Source organism: Scophthalmus maximus, chromosome 12 (assembly GCF_022379125.1).
Source record: "Scophthalmus maximus strain ysfricsl-2021 chromosome 12, ASM2237912v1, whole genome shotgun sequence".
NCBI classification, from domain to species: Eukaryota; Metazoa; Chordata; class Actinopteri; order Pleuronectiformes; family Scophthalmidae; genus Scophthalmus; species Scophthalmus maximus.
Genome location: NC_061526.1, coordinates 7,831,535 through 7,847,955, shown reverse-complemented (window position 1 = coordinate 7,847,955; position 16,421 = coordinate 7,831,535). Strand labels below are relative to the sequence as shown.

Here is a 16,421-nt window from a genome sequence, read left to right as displayed (position 1 = left end):
AAATAAAAACGGGGAGAAACGGAGAGAAGTCACACACACACACACACACACACACACACACACACACACACACACACACACACACACACACACACACACACACACACACACACACACACACACACACACACACACACACACACACACACACACACACACACACACACACACACACACACACACACTCTGATCACTCTGACGGAGCAGACATCTGGCCCAGAGTGGATTATGGGTAATTAACTACTCTTTAATAACGATTCCTGCTGAGCGAGGACACAAAAAAGTGTGTGCGTGTGTGTGTGCGTGTGTGTGAAAAACCTTAATCCACAAGATTCCCCCAAAGGCCAAACACAAAAGTCTGTATCGACCCCAAACACGGTGAAAAACACGAGGCCCGAGGTGACGATAGAGATCGACAGCGGGAGAGAGAGGACACACACCTGAGGGTGTGTGTGTGTGTGTGTGTGTGTGTGTGTGTGTGTGTGTGCACGAGTGTAAGGAGCCAACGAATCCCTTCATGACCATTGCGCATACAGCATTTACAAATCAAATTGGCCTCACAAACAGATGCAGGTATTAACGTTAACATTGAGTGCAACGTAACTATAATCTGATTACGTAATCCAGATTACATGCGTTCCGTTACCACCCAACATTGAATCTGAGCTACATCATTGGTCTAAACACATCGTCCCCACATCTTCCTCTTCATCTGCTCCATCAGTCCAACTCCTGTCACCTGCAGCCTATAATCCCGGATTAATCCCTCGATGTGGGCAATTTTGCATTTGTGTGTGTGTTAATGCACCAGGGGGCCTGTTAATCTGCTAATCCCACCTCCCACCCCCACACACAGAGCCAGATTACCATTAGGAGTTTGATAAGAAATGGTGGGGAGGCATTAAAACATATTAGTGCTCCTCCACAAGCGAGGGATTATGTCCCGTGAAGTCAAAGTTTTACATTTCTACTTCATGACAATGGCCAGAAACCCTTTTTTAACTTATCTAAGAGAAATTTGGAATTACACCTTCATTTATTAGCAGAAGTGGGGGGGGGGGGGGGGGGGGGGGGGGGGGGTCCGAGGGTGCAACGTTATATAAGAGAATTTCTGGCTCCGAACCCCGAATCTAGTTACATAACTCTGGTTTGGGACGGATAATGTGGTTTGGTGGTTTGGTGGTGTGTGTGTGTGTGTGTGTGTGTGTGTGTGTGTGTGGGGAGGACCACATGGGGGTTAGCGGAGAAATTTTGGGATACAATTCCACATCTCTCTCTCCGTCTTTGTCTCGTTTCTACCGCTCGCTCGTCTCTTTGTGTCTCTTTCATCCTCCTCCCTCCTGAGCCCCCCCGGTTCTTTATTAACAGAATTTAATGTTCACACTTTTTTCTGTTTTTCTGTCACTGCCAGAGAAATCCCTCATCCATCCATCCATCCATCCATCCATCCATCATCATCACCACCATCCATCATCTGCAAAGGAGATTTGCGGCAGGAAACAAACAGTATAATCAATTCTGTTTTGCTTTTCTTCACTTCACAATCTGATGCAACAGCAGCGACAGAACATCTCAAACACTCCATGTGCTTTCGTTTGTCGCCACACTGTCTCACACCAACTTCAGATCACAGTCGCTCACGCGCGGCTCAACGGAACCACGGGATTCTGATTTCAGACACAGAATCACGTGGTTTTGTTTTTTTGGGGCAACGGGACGTAGAATTTGGATCGAAATGTTCCAAATGAACATTGTGTTATTGAAGAAGACTTGAAACTAGAGATTGAACCATAAACTCCTCAGGAAAACGGTTTTAAGGGCAAAGAAGTGGAGTGGCGTCCTCAGAGTCGCCCTCTGCTGGTCAGCACACAGAATACAGGCTTCACGCAAACTATGGATTTTATATTCATGACTTGATTGTCAATGGTCACGACGACACTCGACGTTCATCAAACACTTTTCAATCCAGGCATCTTCATCATAACGCACGCACGCACGCACGCACGCACACGCACGCACGCACGCACGCACGCACGCACACGCACACGTGTCGTGCCGAGGGAGAACGAGGTCGACGCAGTGTGTCGCCGTTTAGTTCTGCTCTGTTATTCTCTCTCGTGTCATTTGCCTCCTGCAGACTTTTCCCCCCCTCCGCAATCAAATAATCATCAGCTGCCGGTTGTTGTTGTTGTTGTTGTTGTTGCTGCTGGTGGTGAATCATTTATTTCTTTTCCCTCGGAGCCGGAGAACAATGCAAATACACGGCGAAGGCGCCAGAAGTGGTTCCCGAGACGCGACGAGGCCCGAGTCCGTCGGCGAGTCGCCTTTGTTTGCTTCAGGGATTGTTGTCACAAAATGAGCCGAGCGGCATTATGAGGATTAAAAAAAGAAACAAAGAACGATGTGAACCAAATGTTAAAGCTGTTGGAGGGATGAGAGCACTCCTCTAGGTACGGTGGCCCACAAGCGCAAAACGACGAAGACAAACAGGAAAAGACAAACGGCGTTGAGGTTTGATTCCCAAGCCCAAATCTCACGAGCAGCTTTTACTTTTCACTACTTTCTGTTTCCGTTGGCCAGAAAAAGGTCTCTAACAAACCAGGACACCAGTTTGGCTTCGGCGTGTGTGAGCGTCCCCCCGCTGCAAAGCTTCAATTCCTGCCGCCATCACGAGAACATGGACGCCAGGACTAAACTCCAGCTTTCACCCGTCCACAGCAAATATCCTCCCTCATCGTCGTAATCCCCGCGATCAGCCCCGCAGCAACGATGACACACGACGTCCTGAGCAGCTGCCGCCGCCGGGTGATGTCATCGCCGCGGGCCCACATGAGAAGCGTGGGAAACAGGCGTCACGCTGGATCAGGAAAACAGGATCGAATCAAATTTCTCTCAGATATGCTTCGTCATAAACTCTCACATCTATGTCAGACACCGTCAATAGTTGTAGGATTCCGGGTTGGATTTTTTTTTTCACAGGTGTGAGAGTTTATGACGAAGCATATCTAAGAGAAATATGGTGATTATCGATCGCTGCTTCGGCACGTTAGGTCACGTTGAGCGTTTTGGAAACGGCTCCAGATGACGTCAGCGGGACAAGATGGCCGCTCCGGTCTTTTATTTTCTGTGCTCTCTGTCGAACTTGATACAAACATCTCAGGAGGGGATAAGTTCACGAATCAAATGAACCGACACAATCACAGGATGAACTGTCGTGAATATTAATAACGCAGCCTCGCTTGTTGAAGCCTCGGGGCTCCGGCTCCTCGGGCGGAGCGAGAGTGCAGTCAACTCTGCCACACACACACACACACACACACACACACACACACACACACACACACACACACACACACACACACACACACACACACACACACACACACACACACACACACACACACACACACACACACACACACACACACACACACACACTTAAGAACTTCAACTACACAATGAAACTGCGGTGGGACAATTCGTGTTTGTCAAACTTAGGAGTTGCGTTCACAGACATAAGAAGCTCTGAGAGTAGTTTTCTGCCCTGATGGGGAGAGTTTAGTCAGGGATGAAAGTTTGAATCCCTCGTCTGTCCGGGACGTTACTGAGACACGAAAACACACTTGAATACAACAAAGTACCTTTTGACAACACAATTCTATAAGACGGCGAAAAACTAAAGTAGCATTCCGTGCTTTTTCTACGATTTCACGAAGCTGCGGTTCGGCCAATCGCGTCGCACAACGGGTAAGAGTCACTCGAAGACGAGGAGATTCATGTCGTGGCTCGAGGACGGCGAGAGAGAGAGAGAGAGAGAGAGAGAGAGGGTTGTAATGCTGATAGATCATATACGCCCCCCCCCCACAAGCCCCTCCCTCCCTCCCTCCCTCCTCCCCACACAAGCCCCTCCTCCCACGTACCTGAGGCGCAGTTCCGACTGGACCGTCCCGCAGACGAACGGAGGTAAACAAAACAGCCGGACGGAGAGAAAGACGGGGACAGTGAAGGCACCGTCGTTCCCCCTTCGGAAGGCAAATGGAGGGAAAGGGCGGGAGGGGGGAGTGATGGATAACTCAAGCCAGACTGTTCGGAGGAATGGGAGGTCTGAGCTCTGCTGCCCCCCCTCCTCCCCCCCTCCTCCCACATTCCCTGGTTTTCCTTCTGACACAATCTGTCCGTCTCAGATCAGAACTGAATTCACCCAGAGAACACGACAGCTGATGAACTGACGTGAGATTAGATAATATCAAAAAAAGACACACATATATGTTTATAAGTATCAATCTGCTACACATGTATGGACCGTGTCCGCCAAGTGGAGAAACATAAAACTACACATGCACAGTGGAGCATCACTGAGGCCTTATTCCCTCCTGCTCTCCCTCTCTTCCTCTTCCTCTTCCTCTCCCTTGGCATTATCCCTTTTCTCCCTGTAAACACTTTCACCGCCTGGAGGACACACACACACACATGCGCGCGCACGCACACACACTGACACAAGTTTCCATCCCACAGCAGATAGTGAAGCTGGAAGAGGAAGTAAAACCCTAAATTACACACAAAGGGAAGAGGAGGAGGGGAAGAAGATTAAAGTGATGGTGTGTGATTATTCATCATATTCTCTCTCTCTCTCTCTCTCTCACACGAAGGAAAATGTGAAGTGGCAGATATTTCACACCAATATCTGAGCTCTGCCTCCGCCCGGTGGCCACGACAGGAACTGACACAACAAAACTGTGATAATTAATATTTAAAGTGGAGAAAAGAAAATCAAACTTTGAGTCATTTCAGGATTGTTGGGATATTTTAAAACACACACACACACACACACACACACACACGGTAACTTCCCCCGGTGGGCGGCATTCCCGAAACCTGTCCCGTAGGAACTCTACACACTGGAACAACAACACACACTTGTTACATGACGACACACTTGAGAACAAAAAATCTGCTCTGACATTTGAAGCATGAAGTGAATGTGCGTGATGTAACACACACACACACACACACTCATAGCGAGGCTGTCGAGTGATGCATTCCACAGAGGGCATCGTACTCCATCAGGACTCTCATGCCTCCTTCCTTCCTTCCTTCCTTCCCGTTTTCTTCTCTTCCTTTCGGACACAGCTCTCCCTCTGTTTCCTCTTCCCTCTCTCTTTTAGGCCACACCCCCTTGTTTGTCCTCCTCATCCCTCTCTCCCTTCTCCAAGGATACGACCCCTGAAACGGGACACGGCAGCTAATTCCTTTCAATGAAATCTATCAGTTCTTCTCCCTCTTCCCTCCTTCTCCCTTCCACTAATTCACTGTTTGTCTCTTTGCTTTCCTCTGTTTGCCCCTCGCTCACCGTCTGTCTGTCTGTCTGTCTGTCTGTCCATCACACACACACACACACACACACACACACACACACACACACACACACACACACACACACACACACACACACACACACACACACACACACACACACACACACACACACACACACACACACACACGTAAACAACGGAAGGATCTTTACAGATAAGATGACGAGATGAGACGTTCCTCAGAAAACACAAGTGAGAGTTATTTCCTTCCTTCACTCAACAACACGCAGACGGAGTTTCACCAAGCTCGGGGAAATATTGGCAGATTTTTATATCAATGTTTAATTGCTTTAGAATCGCTCACTGCCCCTTTAACACACAAGTAAAGTGTTCCCCCCACACACACACACACACACACACACACACACACACACACACACACACACACACACACACACACACACACACACACACACACACACACACACACACACACACACACACACACACACACGCACACGCACACACGCACACACACACACGCTACCTTTAAAAATAAAGGAGGTGACCACCTCCTCCTCGTCCTCATCGCCTCCTGTCGTCCCTTGTGCTGCCCATCGTCTCCTTTTCCAACGCATCTGTCTTTTAGTTTGACTCTCCTCCACTTGTTCATCCTCTCACTTCTTCACTTCTCTCCTCTGTTCTCCTCCTTTTCTCTCTCACCCCTTTCCCTCTCTCCCTCACTTTCACCCCCCCCCCCCCCCCCCCCCCCCCACGTGGTCTCTCTCCGGCAACAGTGGCAGTTCCAGGATAACTCAATCCAACTGTGTGTGTGTGTGTGTGTGTGTGTGTGTGTGTGTGTCCCGCTCCTTCTCACTCACCACACTGCAGTTACTTCTGCTGCGTCAGCCCTTTCCGCCCACACACACACGCACACCAGAGATAAACACTTAAATGCAAACACCTATAGGAAGCGACACACAAAGCAACATATGCTACACACACACTGAGCTGAAGGATCAATACTGTGGATAATCAGTGTCTTTGCAAACGTATATCGAACATGTATTTTATAACCATCACCAGTTTTTTAAGATTGAGGAGGTCAAAGGTTAAATTAGATCATATCCTAAAAACTATAGTGTAGCAACAGTTAAGGTCGGGGTCGAGGTCGGGCCGGGTCGGGGGTGACGCTAATTTCCCACCATATAAGAGTCACTGGACAGGGTGTGACTGGGGGTGTGTGTGTGTGTGTGTGTGTGTGACAGTGTGTGACAGTGCAGATGCTTCACACAGGGCACTGATACACACAGAGGGCAGGTAGACACACACACACACACACACACACACACAGTACACACACACACACACACACACACACACACACACACACACACACACACACACACACACACACACACACACACACACACACACACACACACACACACACACACACACACACACACACACACACACAGTACACACACACACAGTACACATCAACCTGAGCTGTAACAATTACAGTGAGATTTGTGTGTTACTTTTTGTAAAACAGAAACATTACATCAGATGATCAGACTGAACAACGAGGAACAATATGTATTCAGACGACACGCGATTCATTAATGACAAATAAAAACACCGCGATGAGAACGTGTGTGAACAGACGACGGCGCAGCTCTGGGCTGTTCACACACACACACACACACACACACACACACAGTGTCCGGAACCGCAGAGCCTCGTGTGTGCCAGCAACACACACACACACACACACACACACACACACACACACACACACACACACACACACACACACACACACACACACACACACACACACACACACACACACACACACACACACACACACACACACACACACACACACACAATTACCAAAATCCCCTTTACTCCCTCTTCTACTCTGCATGTGAGCCAGGTACCTCCCTCCACTATGGAGCGATATTCCCCTCTTCCTCTCTCCCATTCTCAAATCCAGACCCTCTCTCTCACACACACACACACACACTTTGCGTCCGTCATCTGGAAGTGATTGCGTCCACCATTACAACACGCCTTGGCCGACATCGAGCGCGTTGCTGTTGACAGCCAACCTTTTGTTCACGAGAGCCCAGAGAGAGAGAAGCTCTGCACACACACAGACGCACACACACACACACACACACGAAATAACTCAATGATAAGATCAATAAAAATGTGCTCCGCAAAAGACATTTTCCAAGATATCTCCGCAAATATAATAGAGAGAAGAAAGTTTATATCCAACTTCACTCCCCATCATGTGATGTCATGTGATCGGTGACGTCATCACGAAGTTAAACAACGACGTCACGTATAGTTGTAAAATGTCTGCATCCTATAGGACGACAGACGCGACCTGAAGCTAAAACAGGTGGAAAAATGATTTATGATCATACGGCAGGATGAGAAGATGACGTGACGTGACATGAAAACACAAACACATGTACGTACACACACACACACACAGGTTGTACTCCGTGGAGGCCGACAGCAGTGTACAGTAGCTCGGGGTGGTTGCCATGGTGACGTGTCTGAGAGAGAGAGAGAGAGAGAGAGAGAGAGAGAGAGAGAGAGAGAGAGAGAGAGAGAGAGAGAGAGAGAGAGAGAGAGAGAGAGAGAGAGAGAAAGTGCAGTGGAGGGAGGCAAATATGATTTACACAAAGACAGAAAAGTTTTCTCCCTCCGGCTGCAAGACTGTGAGTGTGTGTGTGAGTGTGTGTGTGAGTGTGTGTGTGAGTGTGGTGTGTTGTGTGTGTGCGCATGTGTGTGTGTGTTAAGGGAACAGGGCCGGGCTCTCGGCCAGGACAGGAAGTTGTTAGCAGGTTTTCTTCTCCTCCGACTCTTTTCACCTGAATCTACAACTCGCTCCACGCACACACACACACACACACACACACACACACACACACACACACACACACACACACACACACACACACACACACACACACACACACACACACACACACACACACACACACACACACACACACACACACACACACACACACACACACACACATTCTCTGTGGGTTATTAATGGCCACGTTGACCACAGTAACCACGAAGGGCCCCATGACTCCACCTTCACCTAATTCCAGTTTTACTGACTAATGAAACTCTCACACACACAAAGTTAGAAATGAGCTGAGCAGCGTCTACGGTTTTGTCACAGCCGTCGTGGGGTCGGAGAAGAAATACTATATTGTTCCGATGAATAATTTAGTCCCAGAGAATCCGCACACGAGCATCACACTTCTGGTGATTTGGCAGCTCTGAATATTAAATTCCCCCTCAAAAATCTGAATCCGATTATTCAAAAAAAAAAAGAAATAAAAAGGCCCTGCAGTGTTTTTGGAGGGAGGTTTGCTGCTCTGAATCAGCGATGGAGGCGGAGGAGGAGCGGCAACATGTTCATAGAATCTCTCCAACACGGAACGCAGAGATGTCGGAAGTCTTCCGTCGCTCTCGACGTGGTCACAAGCCTGCGATGTGTCTGAGGACGGGAGCGAGAGAAGGGGAAAGGAGTGAAGGAAGGAGGTGGAGAAGGGGCAATTACAGAGGGGGCCAACGGGGAGGGACACGGAGTCATGAGGTCGACGTCGTCCCGTGGGAACGAGGGAGGAGGAGAGAGGAGGGAGGGAGTGAAAACCTTTTCTCTCATCCGCTCATCGGCCGTTTGATTTTCATAACAGGCTTTTGGAAGGAAAAACGAGTCGATCGCTCCCGGAAGGAAAAAAACTGACTTCTGCCCGGTTTGTTCCGGCAGCCTGTTGGAAGTTTGAAGTTGGACAATGTCAATATATATATATATATATATATATATTGTTATCTACGCTTCCACAGGCGCTACAACCGTATTTCGCCCCCGTGCGACGTTCAGGTAGAGCGGGAGAGACGGCCGTCGGATCGCGAGTTCCCCCCCCCCCGCTCCTCGGAGAGGGTCCCGTTCCCCGGGTTGTGAAGTCGCCTGTTTCCAACTTTGGTGCGTTCGTGTGCTTTGAAGTGGGAGGGGGGGGGGGGGAAAAACATGGCCGCCGCGAAACAAGCGGTGCAAAAATCTTTTTTTACAAATTTACAAAACGAATAAAACCAAAGCCAACTACAATAATGTAACACTCACTTGTTCGATTGATTTAAAAAGGTCGAGCAGCGGACAGCGTTGGTAGCAACGCATGCTTGGCAATCATCAGTTTAAGAGCGGATCCGTAGACCCGTCGCACGAGCGGATAAACATCGGTGAGCGCCCGAGGAACACAAGACTTTGGTTCCTTCTCTAACATATTTGGGAACTTGAGTGAGTGACGAGAGGAAAGAGAACACGTCAGGAAATGGAGCCGGTGTGAGAAAGCCAGAGCTGCAGAGGACAAATTCCTCGAGTCCAGGTTTTGGCGTCGCCCTCCGGAACTCTTCCTCTGTATCAGTCGGACTCCCCCCCCCCCCCCCCCCCCCCCCCCCCCCCGGCCCCGGGGGGAGGAAGCCGGCTCCGATCCCATCGGCCCTCCGGCCCGTGAGACCCGACTCCTGAACAAACTCCAAACTCGGTGGAAAAAACATCCCCGCTCATCCAGGAAGTGGAACATGCGCGCCGTTTTTGTTCCTTATGCAACTCTGACCGAGTTCCTCTGTTGTCTCCTCCGTCAGGGGGACGAGTCGCGGGGGAACGTCGGCGGCACACCTTCCCCGGAACCAGAGTTTTCCAGAGCCAGAGAATTGGTTCTGTGGCATATGACCTCGGGATTGGCTCTATAGTTTTCATACGTTTGTATGGTCCAGTGATTTGATAGGTCACACGGAAATGCTTTTTTTCTGAACGAAAAGGTCAAATTCGTGAACTTTGACCTAATTTGTTTTCCGACAAGAAGACGACGTCACGGGTCAAATCGGATGCGACTTTCCTGAAAGAGCTTTCGATAAACTTCCCAACGGCACTCGTCTCATCTCTAAACGACAGAGGTATATATGTATATATATGTATATATATATGATAATATATTTGTGGGGTATTGGCCATGGTGGTCTTGACCTTTGACCTTGGTGACCCACCCCAAAAACCTGTCAGATTCATCCACAAACACATCGACAAAAATATTTTGGGGCTGATGATGAGAGCTGGAAAGACTCAGCCATATACAGTGAGACATGATGATGGTGTAAGAAGATGATGATGAGGATGATGATGGGAGATGAAGGCTGTATTGATTACCGCGCCGTGTGCTTCTGCCCACGAGTGAGTGATGCAGTCGGAGCCCACACATGCAGAAATGTAGCGAGGAGAGAAGAAGAGTCCGGGTGAAGACACGTACACACACACACGCACACACACGCACACACACACACACGCACACACACAAGCACACAAAGGGTGAGTTCACTCTCCGTAAAGTAAACTCGACGGAGAGCTGCCTTTCAGTTTTATCTTTCTTCCTCGTGTCTTTCCAGCTCGACATCTGGTCTGTGTTTAAGAGGGACTTTCTCTCTTATCACACACACACGCACACGCACAAAATCACACACACACGCACACACACACACACACACACACACAGCGGACCAATCTTCGTTCATCCTGTTCACACTCGACTCGCTTTTTTTTCCGTAGGCGCTCGCTACGGAAGACACGAGTTTCTGCTAAGTTTGCAGAGATGGCGGTGAAAATCTCCCATCATGCATCTGGGCATGTGTTAATCTGCATTGTGCGTGAGGTTGATGTGATCCCTCACGGGCTGATTTTAGATTATTGATTGTTATCGTGAGTCGACGTGTTGCTCTGGAGACGAACAACTAGGCCACAAAGTGCCGTGTGTGTGTTGGGGGCCTGGCTGCGGCGTGAGTGACATGCGGTACCGTCCAATCGGTGCTTGGTTGCAGGTGGACGAGCACAGTCAGGCCACGCCCCCTTCACCTCCAAATATGGTTACTTCTGGGGTTTCCAAAAAAACCAAGACGCACAAAATGCTAAACTCGAGGTTTTGCAAAACAAACAGGTGACGTCATTCATGAATTCACAAAAATCCTAGAATTCTATATGAGTAAACGTAGAATAATATTATCGTGTGTTTGTCGGAGGATAGAAATTCGCAGATTAAAATAAAAAACATCACCAAACTGGGTTTGCGTTGATTAATGTGCAGCGTCAGTGTTTGTCCACCAGAGAGCAGCGGCCCGGTTATTGTTTTCCGAAACTGTATAATTTCCCGCTCAGTTATGTATCGGACTCAAAAACATTAAAACAATAAACACAAAAACTCACAGGAATGAAAAATTTCTTTAGCTACAAACTGAGAGAATGAGCAACTACGAGCAAAAAACAGAAAGTAGAAAATTTGATTTTTCGCAAGACAAATAGAGTTATGCAACAAACAAATTGAATTCATCAGAACATGAAGATATTCTCCTGACATAAAAATACTGTTTAAAAAATATTAAGACTGTTCCACTTCTCCGTCATTGAAGAATACAAAATCTATACGCAAACACGCCCCATTTCATAAACTCCGTTCAGGATCTACTTCCAAACTTTTCTCAGATGGAATCTGAAATGTTTCCTCCTCCAGCGGAGGAATAATGTGGAAACAAGGGCAGGAATCTTGCAGGTGATTGACAGGAGCATCATCACCACAGGTCCCCGGAGGTTAAAGGAAACACTTGTGACAGGAGGACAAAGTGGCAGGTAGAGTTGGAAGAGAGAGACACGACTGTAAAAACCTGCACGACGTCTCTCTCAAAGTCAAGTTCACATTCCACAACGTGCTGCCTTCAGGGCCGCCTCGTAAAAACCCGCACGCCCAGAAGCTGTGCTGTCACAGAGCCACCTGCAAGAGTTTGGAACTGCAACAGTTAATCGACTAACCGATTAGTAATCGACTACTAAATGAATCGCCAGCTATTGGGATAGTTCAAGTAGTTTTCATGGGGAAGAAAGTCGTAATTCTCTGATTTCAGCTTCTTAAATATGAATAAGTTCAGGTTTCTTTGCTCCTCTGTGACAGTAAACTGAATGTCTTCGGTGTGTGGACAAAACAAAACATCATCTTGGAGTTTTGGGAAACACAATCGACGTTTTTAACCATTTTATGACATTTTATGCACCAAACAGCTGAATCGATTAATCGAGGAAATACTCAAAAGATTCATCGATTATGAAAGAGAGTTTTTAAACTGCAAACACAGACACGGATGAATAACCTTCAACGTCACACCTCGGCTCTGGATTTGTGCTTTGACACACTTTTCCCGGCAGATATTAAAACCTGTTCGGTGCGTAATTGCGAGATTTCCCGCAGCCAGTGAACGCGGGGTCGCCTCTCCTCTGCCAGCTGACACAAACAAGCCTGCCAATAAGAAACCTCTAACTCTCCCTCTCCCTCGGAATCGAACCACCTGACAGTGGGTCCCGAGCACAACCGAGAATTAATCTTCCAACAATAACCATGAATCTCTCCAGAGGAGAAAAGTGAGAATTCAAGCCCAAACTTTGACCAACACTGACTTCTTCTTCTTCTTCTTCTTCTTCATCACCATCCTCCCACCAGGCAACACGTCCCCCTCGTACTCACTTCTCGGCGGCGGCTTGCTGACGAGCTCCGCGACGCGCCGCTGCAGCCGCGCCACCCTGGCCTCCAGCGCGCCGGAGCGGCGGCACACGGACAGCAGCTCGCCCTCCAGCTCCTCCAGGACGCCCACCGAGTGCCGGGACAGGTCGGAGAGCTGCCGCAGCACCGAGCACAGGGCGAAGCCGCGCACGTCCGCCAGCTCCCCGAACACCTCCGGCTGCCGCCGCTGCTGCCGCCGCCGCGGACGCGCGTCCGGCGGCGGCACCAGCAGCAGCAGCGCGCCGCCGCCGTCGGGCTTGCACACATTCTTGGGAAGTATCGTCCTCTTGCAGAAAGGCATGATCCCCCTCCTCCTCCTCCTCCTCCTCCTCCTCTTCCAAAGATGAAAGTCAGTAGGTTGTCAGGTTGTATCCCCGAGGTGGTCCTCCTCCCTGCGGCGGACGCACGCTACGGCTCCTGCAGGAGGAGAAGCTCTGGAGACGCTCGGTGCGCGTCGTGCGCCCTCATCCTGTTCGACTGCTTGTTTCTGCGAGGAGGAGAAACTCGGCTGCTGCCGCGACGACTCGAGTCGAACTGATCGGACCTGGACGCACACGAAACATCCGCTGCGCACTTTCACAGTCAGAGCACACGTCCATCTTTTAATTCCAGGGAAGCCAAAACTCCCCGAATCACTGAATCACTCCGAGTTGATTGAACTGACTTTTTTTCCTCTGACTGGCGATGTTTCAAATGGTATATTCTAAGAAATGAAACCGTCTATTTCACATTATGTATGAAACAAATGGACCAATTTATCAGACTTTTTTTCTTCTCCTTTGTAATTTTTGTCGTCTACGTGCTTTTATTTTGAAGGTGCACAGACGGAAGTCAAAGTCTTATTTTGTCCTGCTTGACGCGGGGGGTGGGGGGGTTGGGGGGTGGCGCAACAGTCTGGTGTTCCCCGGGAAGGAAAACCTGTCTGGAGGAGGATGAAGAGGAGGAGGATGAAGAGGACAGGAGGATGAAGATGGTGTCAGGGCGGGAAGGTGATGCTGAGGCGGGATGTGTGAACTTTGCGTGAGCGGAAAAAACATTTCCACAAACTTTTGTCTTCATCCTGTCGGAGGCTGTTTGTCAAACACAAACAGTTTTTTCTTTTTATATTGTGCCACAAACTTTGTTCTGTTTCCTGTTTCAACTTAACCGTTTCCTTGAAGAGGCTTCGGACCCCTAGTGGTTCCAGGTGGTATCACTGTTTGGTCGTAAAGACGTCGGTATGGACGCATGCAGCTACTTTTTTCCTCAGAGCTCCTGACAACTTCTTACCTTCAAACAGAAACACAAGATTATTCATATAAACCTCTGTAGTCGCAGATATAAATCCTCTTTTCATTTCCAGCTCAGAGCTTTAACGTTGACTAAACTTGACGTGAAACGTTTTTCATCTCGTCGTTTCATTTTGTTTTCAAGTGTTTGCCAGTTTTTTTTTCCCGCCAGTGTGTGTGTGTGACCCCGAGGTCGGAGCGACCCGCCGCAGCGGATTACTCATCAGATGCTTTCATTACGTAACAGTCACAAGACCCTCGTTAGGTTTTTCACCGGGAGGAACTGGAGCGTCGCGGGGGAACGTCCCTGAACACATCGCTGATCCGGGGCCAAAGACGAGGCTGCTGATTGGCTGTGAGGTTTTCTCAAATATGGATTAATTATTGAACCGAGTGCCACAAAGAAAATCTGTTCAATCCACCGTCTTGACACAATCAGGACCTTTGACCTTTTGTATTGTTGTTTGTTTCTTAACATTGATCGAACATTGATTGAATATTGATTTGTGGCCTATTGGAAGTGAAGCAGCGTCACCAGAGGGACTTGCTCGCCTCCACTATTATTCATTATTTAGCAAATATTTATTTAACGGGAACTCCCTCAGACTTTTCAGCTTGATGGAGGTTTTCTCAGAAAAAAGTTGATTAACATTTAATATGAGCGTGATATAGAGGATTTAGTGTCGGGGCAGAGAGATCATTTTAATCAACCGAGGAGTAAATCTTCACCATGTTTTATCTCAATTTAATCTTTTTAATATTTCTAACCCCTCTCTTTGTTAACCTCTTACTCCCACAGGGCCCTGCCTGAAAATGACACACCCACAATGAACAGACTATATATATATGCAACTACAAAGTGTATATGAGTAATCTTGGGAACCCTTACCCTTAGAATTCCAGGAGAAACGTGACGATACGCAGGTACAACGACCTCGTTCTTGTGGAGTTGTCAGGCCTCAGACACAGACACGTGACCCTGGAATGAAAAGACGGGAAACTGTCAGGAATATTGTCAAAGTGATGCAGGGAAGTCGGAGCAGCTGGTTTAAGTCAAATGATGCACTCAATGACGATAAAAGCATCAAATATAAGACCGTTCATTTCTGTCGCCGTCTGATGCGAACTCTATTTTTGCTCCTCTCTGAGTTAAGATGGAACAGAACACAGACAAATTGCACCTTGAGTGAACATATATAATGATGCAGCTGTGGATCCAGGGCTCAACATCTGGACACGACTGGAGGAAAGTGAAGTGACGCGATGGTTTCGGTGGAGACATGAAAACTAGGCTACGTTTTCACAGCGATTTCTCAGAGCTGCAGCTCCACTTTCTGTGGAACCTTGTGACAACCTCCCCGTGAACGTAACCCTCCCTCCCCCTCCTCTTCCTCCCTCCGCTGAAACAACCCCCCCAAAAAAAGCACATCTGGTCCTCAGAGTGGCCCCCGGGCCCCGTTAGCAACGAGCAGCCCCTCCCTGACGTGGACTTGGCCTAACTCAATGTTTTTGTTCATGTAGACTGTGAAGGGGGGGGGGGGGGGGGGTGGGGGAGAGAGGGAGAGAGGAATTTCAACATAAACTGACTTTTATTGACACAATTGAAAACATCAACATGAGAAAGTTATGAGACTGTGTGTGTGTGTGAAGAATGTTGGGGGGGGGGGAGAGGGAGAGAGGGAGGGAGAGAGAGGGGGGGGATGGCGGATGGGAGCGGCCACATGACATCATCCTCAGAATCGCCACGACCTCATAACGCTGCTCCTATCTGACTGATGCTGTCACTCGGCCAATCAGTTGCCGTGACAACCGGCAAGTCAATTAGGGTCGACCCGACCAAGTGGCTGGTCGACAGGTCAGTGTCAATCAGACAAACTGTCGTCCAATCATCCGACATGCCGTCAATCACGTGGAGGCGATTGATTAGAAACAGCTGACCCCCCCCCCCCGATGACTGACTTCATTGTTTCAGCATCAGGACACGTTTCTGTTCTCACACAGGAAGTGAGTTCACCTCCACGACTTTGTCCTCTTCACTCCGTCAGCCAGAAGATCTGCTCGATTGGTCGACTGGTCTCGTCCCGCGACGGACTCGGGATATAAAAAAGAGAAAATGGATATCAGGGGAGATTAATAAAAACTAAAAACCACACAGTCAGTGGCAGAAAATAACTGATCATCTCACAACTGTGTCA

At 48.6% G+C, this 16,421-nt stretch overlaps 1 protein-coding gene across 1 annotated transcript in view; it reads right to left on the bottom strand.

The window, feature by feature from the left end:
- The window catches only part of nhsl2 (NHS-like 2), a 60,211-nt gene extending 46,748 nt beyond the window's left edge, over positions 1-13,463 (bottom strand). Inside the window, exon 1 of the mRNA XM_035605378.2 lies at positions 12,923-13,463. Within this exon, the coding sequence (XP_035461271.2) occupies positions 12,923-13,259 (337 nt within the window). The 5' untranslated portion in view covers positions 13,260-13,463. The remainder of the gene's footprint in view (positions 1-12,922) is intronic.
- Positions 13,464-16,421: the final 2,958 nt, after the last annotated feature.